Here is an 11,414-nt window from a genome sequence, read left to right as displayed (position 1 = left end):
CTTCCCAGTCCAAGTGGGCCAAGTGAGAGTACATCCCACAACAGGTTTTAATTCCAGTACAGCCAAGGCATCAGCCCCTCCTCCCATCCATTCCACACTCTGCACCACAGCTGCCATTCTGGCAGTCTGCCTGGGCGTTAGCACACATAATTTTTCTGGGCACTGCATCCTACCTACCTGGATTTGAGGCAAGCAGGGTCTCCAGAATTTTGGCATCTCCAACCTCTGTAGGATAGGGACCTTGATGCCAGGGAGCCAGAGACCACGAAAACTCCTGCTTGCACTTCAGGCACTGGAGCTTCATAGATCCCTTTTCCTGGTCCTGATTTCGCCGATTCTCCTCCACAGCTGGGGACAACACTTCAAGGACACACTAGAAGAAGCCACACAGGGAAAAGAGTGCTAACAGGCAGCTATAACCGTCCTAATAAAAGCAAGCCTCTGACATCAGCAAGGCTCCTCACATGCCTCATCACAGCATTTCAGAGTGCAAGGGGTGTGGAGCCACTTCCCAGCTTACATAGTGTCACGGCCAGGCTGTGCAAGACTTGCCAAAGGCACGGAGTTTCACTGCAGATCACCAAGAGAACCTGTTTTTGCAGGTCTGTGCCTTGTAGCTACATACTGACCCTGGAACTCTGGTCTCAAAGGTCCCATCTATTTGTGCCTTCACTGTAACAATTCATTTAACCGTCCTTAAATGTTACCTCGAGAAAAACACTCGGATTTGAGACCAGAGTCACTACAGCAGCTGTGCAGAGCAGAGCTGCCATAGCACTGATAGTCTCACTGCCCAGAGGCTAACTCCAGGCCACTGCATCACTCAGCACCCAGGAAACATTACGTTGCATGTGCACAATAACAAAGGATCGCTAACTTGACTGCTAATTTTCTCCCCAAGAGGAAGAAAACGGTAAGGCTTTCTCCTTGAGAGCACCCTTTATGCCCCAGGAGCTCCACTGTCCATAGCCATTCTCACAGGGCCCTCCACAGGTCCCTCAGGATATAAATCCTGAGTTTACAGGCCAGACATGGGCTGCCACAGGGCAGCAGATGGACATGTGCTTCGCGAACAGGGGCCCTGTGACAGCTGGAAATTCAGTGTCTTCCAGCAACGCTGCCCAGGCTTCCCCTGCTAGTTTTCCCTACCTGTAGACACTGCTCCGGGCAGTCGTCGAGCACCACGTATTTGCGCTTCTGCCGGTCCTTGCGAATGTAGCTGAAGTGCAATGTCAGGACAGGGAAAACTTGCTCCAGGTCCTGCAGGAGACAGAAAACACCAGTTCTAGAAAGAAGATGTGACATCCAGCCTACATTTGTTTGCAACTGGCTGAAAGATGGCCATACAAGCACTTAAGCTAGTAGCCCTCCATAGCTGATAGCATTTGGGAGCCTGGAAAATGGGCACAAATATATAAATAAGCTTGTAACTGCCGAGTACAACAGTAAGTTTCAAGGCCCAGAACAAAGCACTTAAAACAAAACACCTTTTCATAAAGGTATTTCGGACGAACATCAAGCTACTCTACTCTCATGAGACCCCACCTGGAGTACTACATCCAGCTGTGGAGGCCTCAACATCAGAAGGATATAGACTGGTTGGGGTGAGCCCAGATGAGGCCATAAAGATGCTCTGATGGCTGGAGCCCCTCTGCTATGGGCACAGGCTCAGAGAGTTGGGCTTGTTCAGCCTGGAGAAGAGAAGGCTCTGGGGAGACCCTATAGCACCTTCCAGTACCTGAAGGGGCTACAAGGAAGCTGGGGGGGACTTTTTACAAGTTGCCCAGAGAAGCTGTGGATGCCCCATCCCTTGAAGTGTTCAAGGCCAGGCTGGACGAGGCTTTGAGCAACCTGGTCTAGTGGAAGGTGTCCCTGTCCATGGCAGGGGGGTTGGAACTGGATCATCTTTAAGGTCCCTTCCAACCCAAACCCTTCTGTGATTCAAGAAGTACAAGGGCAGGAAGGAAAAATGAGTTGGAGCTTCTGGGGAAAACAGCCCAAAGAAGCCTGTGAACATGTTCATGCACACACTAAATGTTAAAATCCTACCACGAGGAAAAAGGAATTTCTAAACTCCCTTTCTGAAGGGCCACAAAAGTAAAATAGGGCTGGTAGTGCTAAAGAATGCACCTAGAGCAGATGGAAAATTGCCCGCTGAGCTACCGGTAGCTTTCTAAACATCACGCTAGGCTCAGTGCTGTGCTAAGAAAAAGTGCAATCCACAAGTAGTCCTGCAAGGCCAGGGCGATTTCCCAGTGAGAAATGGATGGGAAGGAGGTCTCCACTGCATTCAGAACTGAACTGGCGCTGGCTTCTGCTGCATTATCCTGGATACTCTAAGCAATGCAGGTGCTGTTAGATACACACGCGTTGCGTGGAAGAAATGCTCAACCCACCAGGCTTTGGAGGAACTAGGAAAAGACCTGCAGGGTAATCTGACAGAAGCCCAAATCCAAATGCTGGCCCACACAGGTAGAAAGACACCAAAGTTATAACTTACCATCCTCTTCCAGTTCATCTCAGAGGTCTCCACCTTCTGCAGGCATTTCAGCTCCAGCTTGTGGAGGACTCGGGCAGCCTTCAGTTCCACCTCAAACACATGCTGAGCTGTGACTCGCAGGAAGATCCAGTCTGGCTCCGGGTCCCCTTCACCTTCTATCTGGCTCACCAGCACTGGCTGGCAAAGGTCCACTGCCAAACAAGACACCATACAGGTCAGCACACACAGCGGCCCTTCAGGCCTGCTTGGCCCAAGTCCTTAGAATTCCCACAATACTGGGCAGCAGGATAAAGCTTCAGGGATATCACATTTGATCCATCTATTCTATCATACCCCAAGCCCTCAAACACAGCAGTGAAGGGACTCGCTTACCTTCTGGCTTCTCCTCTTCCTCCTCCCCCAGCATTAGCTCATCTGTCTCCTCTTCTCCTCTCTGTTCTTCTTCCACAGGCTCATCCAGCTGTACTTCAGGCTCTTCCTCCTTCTCAGTATCATCCAAAGGAGGGGAGGATTCTTCCTGTGATACTTGGGGTTTTTCTTGCTCCGGGTCAGAGGTCTCACTCTGCAAGTCCATGGCAGCAGGTCTGCCTGCGATCTCATCTGCCGAACGGCTACGGCAGATGACAGGCACTTGGTCGGGCTCCTCCAGGTGCCTCTTGTACTGCAGCCAGTCAACACCAAAGCGATCTCTGAAGCTGTCCAAGCGCTCCATCTCCTTCTGATGCTGTAGGACCAGGCCTGCAGAGAGAAAACGTGGGAACCCTGAAAGCAGTCACCACGCCAGAGCATCCTCTGACTGTGGGCCGTTCAGCGGCCACGTGCCTGAGGAAGACGACAAGCCTCACCAGCAGAGAGAGGTAAAGCCTGGGACTCGTGTTCTGTGTCACTGGGCTCTGAAATGCTCGCTCTGCGCACTTTAACTTTTCCCTGGAACAAACAGGACAAGAATAGTTCGGAGGCACCAGAACAACCGAAACAGCATCTGCTGAGGGGCTGTGCCAAGCTGAAGGGTTTGTAGCTGTTACAGTGATGAAACACTTGTCACAGTATATCAAGACTGAGGGTAAGCCCAGCCCCTTCATAACTCACAGCGGCGTAGAGGCTCACTACCACACAGGCAGTACCAGACCACAACCCACCACACGAGCCTTTCTCGCCGAGGCTGCCCCTCCACCCGACACGTCAGCTACGTGGCTGAAGCAGCTATCTCCATGCCAGACCTTGCTCTTCTTCCGAGGGAGCCGGACAGCCACGTTCTCTGCTGGGGACTGACTGTCGCTGAAGTCTGCGGCACAGGAACTGTCCAGAGCGCTGCGCTCCAGCATGGTCCTCTCCGAGGTAGAGGTGTGGATGGACTGCGACACACTTTGCGCAAGCCTCGGAAGGTGCTAAAGCCAAAAGAAGAGAACACTGCCTGCTGAGTGCAAAGGGGAGACAAGGTACCCAAGCCATAACTCGGGCTGACAACTTCCCTGCCCTTCACCCCAAACTTCCACCATCTCAGTTGAAGTGGTGACAACAGATCCTGCCCGGTTGACTGGCTTGTTTATCATGACCACTCTGATTTAACTTGATCTCTGCCTTTCTTAAAAACAGCAGATGGGAAACCGATACATGTCAGCAAAACAGTTAATTCAAGTGTCAAGTACCAGATAGTATCCGAAAAGGAAACAGGCAAGGTTCCAAGTTCTGCAAGGCTACACAGGACACAGTAAGTTACACTGCCCAGTCCCAACTATTACTGGGAATCAGCATGGGCTGAGCCAAAGTGAACTGTGTCAAAGAGTAAAGGCAGCCCATCCAGATTTAATGGGACAAACAACAATGCAAAAACCTGTCAGAGTTCCCACTCCCAAAGCCTGTGAGATCAGTTTACAGCAATTGCACTTACCAGCAGGTCCGAGGAAGAGAGTGGCTCCCCATCCAAGAGGAACTGTAATTAGAGACCCATTTGCAGTCAGATTCCATTCGCCTGGCACATAGTCAGGACAACATCTGCTGACTCCTATTCCCCTTCAGGACACCCTAGGGCTGGGATCCCTGGCACAAAACTGGAAAGACTACCAGAAACAACCCTGTTCCTGCCTACCCATCACTGCTTTAGCTGTAGCTGCCTGACCCAATACAGCTTTACAAATCCCAGAAACGTATCCAAGACAGTTTGTGGAAGAGATACAATAGATTATTCTGCAGCAACTCAGGAACTGTTTTGAGAGGTGCGCACTTTCACCTCAAAGCTTGTACCCTACTTCTAGCCTGAGTCTATCTAGCTTCCAGTAACCTGAGCTCAGTGAAAGCTTGTTCCAAGACATAGTTTGGAGACAATGAATCCAGCCATTTGCCACTAATATGAAGGGCAGAGCAGGTCTGGAACACCTCTGACCCTTAGCAAGCAACTTTACTTTGCTAAATCGCCAGAACGCTGTCTTTGCTGGCTTCTTTATTTAAAATGAGATTACCAAGAGCTGACCTAAGCACCAGAGTGCAACGGAAACAGTGATAACACCTAGCTGAGAGCGGAGTGAAGGGGAAAAAGAAGGAGGTGGCCACGGCTGCCAATGAAGTGCATAATTAGGCAAGGTCGGCCACGACGGCGAGTTCCTTCTTTGCAAAGTCCAGCTACATAGTCCCTACCCAGTAGGAACAGAGCGAAGTTTTGGGACCATCAGTGAGCAAAACTGAGGAAGCAGACAGTGAAGCCGTATTAAGATCTGAGGTCTCGCAAACCTGAGACTAGTATTCAACTGTCTGCCCTGGCCAACACACCACATAAAAATTTAAGGATAAACTACTCTATATGGAAAAAAAAGCAACTACAAAAGGCTCATCACTGGAATAAATTTTCAGGCTTATGAAATTCTTTCCCCTCATTTGCCCCAAGTGTCAGAACACCCGACACCTTCCACAGCAGGGGCAGAAGGCACGTGGCTCGTACTTACACTGGAGGAGGCTGCCCTGGGAGACACGTGTACAAGGGTTGCAGATCGGTGGTTTTGATGGAACCATAATGGGTTTCCCTCTAAATGCAGCTGGGTGGGGGAAACAGAAAAATCGTTATTAGCAGCAATATTCTATACCCTGACCTATTCTGCCTGCAGGCTCCAGACCTTCTCTCTGCCTCAGGAAACATCCTTGCAGTGGAAGGGTAATCAAGCCGGGAGAGGACTAAGCTTTTACAATGCTTCCTGACATTTGTTCAGCAAATAAGAGAAGGAAATTCAAGTACTTCCTACTCATGCCCCTAAACCATTAGGGGCTCTTTTCAGCACTGACCCTGAAAAGTGTTGAGAGAACAGTCCTTTGCAGGCTATCTTCCTTCATAAGCTCTACAGTGACTGCAGTTATCCTCCTTCAGACTCCTCTGAACACACAAATCCACAGCAGGGAGGATCTTTACTGAACTTGACAGTGTTAAAATTGGAAAGGGGGAGCAAGGAGGTGGTGATGAATACATGGAAAAAGGTTAGCTTGAGCAGGAGTCACTGAAAATGAAGGCTGAAGTACAGGTGTCTCTCCAAGGCTCCCCTATCACAGAATCATTCTATGATTCTATCAGCGTCCCACATTCAAATGAAATACCCAAGCGTTGAATTGACCTTTCAAAACTCACTTCTTACCACCCAGTCTCCACCTTGCACCCCCTAACCATGACATTTCTAATCTACCATCCCACCAGGCTTTGTGCTTACTTTTTTTAGACAGTGCAAAGCAGACAAGGGTGCCAACTGGGAGTGTTCCAGCAGCAAGTTATAGGCCACGTCCAGGTGCTGCAGATTCACGAGCTGTTCAACTCCTGCAAACAAGGCAAGAAGCCATCAGCATGCTAGAAGATATAACTTAGGAAGCTCCCACCTACCCCTCTCCCCCCCCCAAATTGAATGCTAATAAAAATAGTTGTGCCCAAGATTTCAAGTTCTGTTCCTCCTCTGGAAGAGAGAAGTCCTCGAGCGCAGACACGCTCCTCCCTCAGGGGCTCACCATTGATGCTGTCGAGCTCATTGTTGCGCAGGATCAGAGTCACCAGCTTGGATCGGCTGAAGAGGCTGAGGTTTGGCACCTTGGACAGGAAGTTATAAGCCAGATTGAGATACTCTATTTCTGTAAGGGTCTGTTAAGAGAGAAGAGCAGCAGCAGATCAGCTGAGACTTTAGCTCAAAGCCTGACACTGGACTCAAGACAGGGCACTAGCCCCTACCACTCTCTCCATCCCACCGAGGCCACCTAACAAGCGAGTTTCTCGAGACTATTTCTGCAGCCAGACTTTGACATTCACGCTGGAGCGGTTTCTCCAGGGGCACTCAGCATGATCTACCCACTTTACAAAACTTCCTAGGAGCTGTTCTTCCTCATCAACTTCAGGGGAGCACAGGAGGTCCTTTCCTCAGCATAGTCCCTTCCTCAGCAAAAGGACTGAACTATCAAAAGAAGCCCTTTCTTACCTTTCCAAAGATGATGGCAAATGATATATTGTGAGCCCCACCAGCTCCATGAAAAGCTGTTTTGTCACTTCTCTTAAAAGCAGCGGATCTAACCCAGCAGAGCACGGATTTCAGTGCCATTCCCCAGAGGTGCACATGCCACTGTGACAGACTACCACCCCTTTTAAAGTAACTGATGGGAGATTTCTGAGAGCACAAGGGAAATGCTACTGGCAGTCTGAACAAACCAAACAGCAAGCCTCTCCAGCCCCATGCCTGGCTACACAATTCCCACCTGCTGCTCTGATTACAGCAGCGGCGTGGCCACAGTGGAGTCCACACCATGTGTGCAACTGTATGTACAACGTACACTGTACATATCGCTGTATTTGTCACTCAGCCACACTGCAGCCCCAAGGGATACACACAGCCAACCTTCCTGCCTTGGAGCGGATGAGAAACTCTGCCTTCTCTACCTCAGAGGCACAGGGGCTGCACACACAGGACAAGAGTTCCAAGGCTGCAAGCACTAGCTCTAAATCCCTCGCCTGCTGGGCCACGTCTCCAGTTGCTTTTGTTACGCTTCACCTAGCAAGCATGTGGTCAGTGATTACAGCACTTCAGCTGTGACCCCTCCATACCAGGAAATTCCAGTGCTCAGCCCCAGATACGCACCGTTAAATAGTGCTCACAATCCTGGATCTTGTTGTGACTCAAATCCAAGACTCTCAGAGCATTCAGTAATTGCTGAAGGACAAAAAGATACTAGATCAGATCCTACAAATGTCTCCACTGCAGCACGGCAACCCTGTCCTGCTGGGAGACGCCAGCAAAATTAACACTCCTCACTCCCTCCCAGCCAGAGCTAGCAGCATCCGTGAAGGAGTGCCCAGCTCCTGGCTGTGCTCATCTCCTGTCTGCCCCTCAGTCATGCAGGAAGGATGCCCCACTCACCAGTGAGTCATCCAAGGCAGTGATCCAGTTATAGCTGAAGTTCACAGTCTGCAGTTCCAACCACGGGAGAGCACAGCTCAGATCTCCACCACATGCTGAAATGATTTCCTAGGAAGAAGCGAGGAGCCATTCCTTGGTGAGTACTAGCTGTCACAGTAACAGCAGATGAACACAGGAGAACAGTTAGTCTACAACAAGGCTGGCATACTGTGCTTATCAGACCCTGCCTTGCCTAGGGTGGCAATGACTTTTACGTCATGTATTTGGAAGTGGTGGGGTTCCATGGCTAGATACTTAGAAAGGAGGGGAGATGCTTTTGCTCAAGCAGCAATAGTTAACCTAACACGTTACGATTCGTAGGCTCTGAACACCAAGCAGGAAGATTCATGCTAACAAAGCTTTTTTCAGACCTCCAGCAAAGCAGTAGATACACACACCCTAACCAAACAACTTGTGCTCTGGCAGACAAAAGCAGCCCTCAAAGCACTCCCCACCAAAAGCCCCTGTTCCCCAGCAGGCAGCCACTTCTGTGCCACAGGCTGAAGCCCAGAGCCCCATGGCTAGCACATCCCACACTTCTCAGTTCTGCGCAGCTGGAGCTTGCCTGCAGGTCACAGAAGCCTGCTGGGCACCAGCGCAGGTAAGATGCTGGGGCTCAGCATTCCTTCTCACAGTCAGCTGTAGTTTAAGGCTGCTGCGGTACAATGAAATAAACCTCGATCAGCTGCAGGCCTTTAAACATGGAAACAGCCAGCCAGCCAGAATGGTCAGACCTAGCTGAAACAAGTAGTGGCTGGAGCCAGAAATTCTCTACCAGCTAACAAGGATACTACGGAGCACATGTATATCCAAGCAGGGAATACTTCAACCTGTGTGTCAGGAGTAGAACCCCAGACGGGGAAGGGAGAAAAAGTCACATACAATGGTTAACAGTGTCCTATCTTCCCTGTGTGAAAGGACTGTAGGATGAAGACAGCCTTTGTCCTGCAATTTTCCCCATGAGCTGTGTAGAGACACTCACCCCCAGTGTACTGATACATTTACAACAGGTTAGAGATTCCAGCTGAGAATACACAAATCGCAGTCCCCGGAGGCAGTGTGGAGGGACAGACCTCAACTGCAATGATGCAAAAAGAAAGACAACACACATCAAAATATCACAGTGTAAGAGCAGCTGCCATCCCAGGCCCGTTTCTGCAAGGGATCTCTCATTTCCCTGCTGGAGCCTCTTTTCCTAACACACCAGCCTTTGCTCATATCCGAGCTTTGCCCCAAGCAAGCGTTGCAGGAGTTGAGAATTTCCTAGAAGGCTAAGTCTAAACTTCTATGATTCTATTCTACGAAAGCCACAAAGGCCTACCCAGTTTTTAGGAGTAGAAGCATTCTGCAACTACAAAACTGAGTCAAGAGAAGCCAAACAGCAATACTCAAAGCCAGTTCTGCCTCCTGTACTTACTTCCAGATGCCGGAGGGACTTGAAAGGAAATATCTTCACAGCAGATTGCAAAACACAGTTTGGAACATGAACGAGCTAGAGAAATCAGAAAAGAAGTCTCATGTCAAGCTTGATTTGTGCTGCAATACCCCCCTCCCAGCACACCGACTGCAGCACCTTGAAAAGCCCCCCCCTTTTTTTTCCCAGCTCGGGTGTTCACTAACAACCTCTCCCCCGGCGCTGGTGTGGGCACTGTCTCCTGGCCCCAAAGCTCAGTAGGGATCAAAGAGAAAAGCACAGCGGCTAGCACAAGCCCACCGTCTGCCAGAACATAGAGCTCCTTTTCTTCTCCCCTGCTCACACGGCTTCATCACTTTCAGAACCACAGAGAGGTCTGACAGCTGGATTCCTCATCAGCCACCACTGACAAATGCACTAAATAAAGGCAAATCTAACTGCTGGAGCTATGTTTATTGAGCAGCTGAGCTGAACTAGCACACTGGTGGGAGGTGTGCACGTGCGTTTCGCTACAACCGGCCAAATAAGGCAAATCACAAGCAGATACAATGGAAAACAGTGCTGGTCTCCAAGACACTGTTAGCATTAGACTGAGGTACCTACAAACCTCCTCTTTGCGTTCTGTAGCGCAGCCACAGGCTCTTTCACCACAGGGTAGTTAGGCTGCGTCCACGCACCACAAAGCAGCTTATGAAATCCCACTTCCTACGGACAGTGCATAAACAGTATTCCAGCCAAAGCGAGTAACGAAGTAGTTAACGCTCCCACTGCAGACACCAGAATACAACCAGAGAGACCATCTCTGCCAGCTCCAGCCACGTTCACGCAGAAGTGACTCATCAGGTGCAGAACAGACATTCCCAAGGCCTCGTCACCACCACCGCTTCCACAGTGAGAGCCCTGGCAGCCACGAATCACTGCCCACTGCCTGCCAGCACTAATGCGGCACGTCGAACAGGACCGTTTCTAGGGGAACCTTGCACTGGGAGGCTTTGACGATCAGTTTTAGCGGAGTTTATTTCAGACGCCATCCCTGCTCTGTGTCCTGACAATCATCTCCTTCTCTCCCCCTCCACTGTCTTAAGAATCTGAGCAGGCTGATACAAATGATTTGTTTCTCCAAGCAAATCAGTTACTGCACTGCAATGGGTAACTTCCCTTCTTTACAGGCATTTTACAGGCAAAGTCCTTTTTTTGGTTAACACAAGCACGGACCACAACAACCTCCTGACTGCAGTGTCTCTCCCTCCCTCCTCCTGCCAGGGGACCCGTGTTTCTCCACAAGCCCCACTGCGATCTCAACCCTCAGCATGCTGCCACAATGTCCTCCCAACGACATTCAGATAATCTCTTCAATCTGTCCCATACAGCAAACACTTTTAAAGACATCACAGGCCGTAGCACTCAGCCACAACTCCTCTTGAGCAGCACTGTGGGACCCAACAACAGCTGTTAATTCCCCTTCCCCTTTCAGGCCCATTTCACCTCTACTACCCTCCTAGCAGTGCCCCAGTGCCAAGTGTAACCACGTGTAGCCTTGTAACACATCTCCTTTCCAACAGCCCTCTGAAGAATCCCGAGCTCCAGACTTTTATTTCCATTACAGCCTTAAAATTAACAAGGACACATAAGGAGCAATCTCCCGTGCTGTGAAACGGATCAGCCAGACCCACTGCCCAGGCGGGAGCACGTACACCTTGGGAATAAGCAGCAGAAGGTCTCAGAGTAGCAGGTACATGCAACACGTAACCCAACACCCTGGCTCCAATGCCTTCTGCAGCTCAGCCATCACTCCGGGAGCACTCTGCTGTGCTCAGCTGCCAAGATACTGCCTGAATTGCTCAAGCATTTCAGGAAATAATAATCTTCCCAACAATGTCAACACCTTACCAAGGTCAGAAGATAATTAGCCCCTGCTGCTCCTGTTTTAAACTCTGAAAAACTTTATTCTAAGTTGCATGGCTGATCCTAGACGAGGTACCTACACGCTCTCAGGCTGAGCTACAGCTCCGACAGAGCTCTCCGACCCACCCAGCATGCGCGTCGGGCGGGGTCAGCGGGCGCCCCCCTGGAGCAGGCAGCCGTGCCG

General features: G+C 50.3%; 1 protein-coding gene across 1 annotated transcript in view; it reads right to left on the bottom strand.

The window, feature by feature from the left end:
* STK11IP (serine/threonine kinase 11 interacting protein) overlaps window positions 1-9,403 on the bottom strand; it is a gene marked incomplete at its 5' end in the record, with an annotated part of 16,685 nt that extends 7,282 nt beyond the window's left edge. Inside the window, 14 exons of the mRNA XM_010158585.1 lie at window positions 178-373; window positions 1,150-1,260; window positions 2,501-2,691; window positions 2,873-3,238; window positions 3,346-3,427; window positions 3,721-3,888; window positions 4,392-4,433; window positions 5,440-5,529; window positions 6,190-6,293; window positions 6,479-6,608; window positions 7,594-7,665; window positions 7,873-7,980; window positions 8,894-8,989; window positions 9,329-9,403. Of these exons, the coding sequence (XP_010156887.1) occupies window positions 178-373; window positions 1,150-1,260; window positions 2,501-2,691; window positions 2,873-3,238; window positions 3,346-3,427; window positions 3,721-3,888; window positions 4,392-4,433; window positions 5,440-5,529; window positions 6,190-6,293; window positions 6,479-6,608; window positions 7,594-7,665; window positions 7,873-7,980; window positions 8,894-8,989; window positions 9,329-9,403 (1,831 nt within the window). The remainder of the gene's footprint in view (window positions 1-177; window positions 374-1,149; window positions 1,261-2,500; window positions 2,692-2,872; window positions 3,239-3,345; window positions 3,428-3,720; window positions 3,889-4,391; window positions 4,434-5,439; window positions 5,530-6,189; window positions 6,294-6,478; window positions 6,609-7,593; window positions 7,666-7,872; window positions 7,981-8,893; window positions 8,990-9,328) is intronic.
* Window positions 9,404-11,414: the final 2,011 nt, after the last annotated feature.

The sequence above is a fragment of the Eurypyga helias genome, unplaced genomic scaffold, assembly GCF_000690775.1.
Source record: "Eurypyga helias isolate BGI_N326 unplaced genomic scaffold, ASM69077v1 scaffold35679, whole genome shotgun sequence".
NCBI classification, from domain to species: Eukaryota; Metazoa; Chordata; class Aves; order Eurypygiformes; family Eurypygidae; genus Eurypyga; species Eurypyga helias.
Note: the sequence above shows the minus strand (reverse complement) of the source record. Positions and strands in the feature narration are given on the sequence as shown.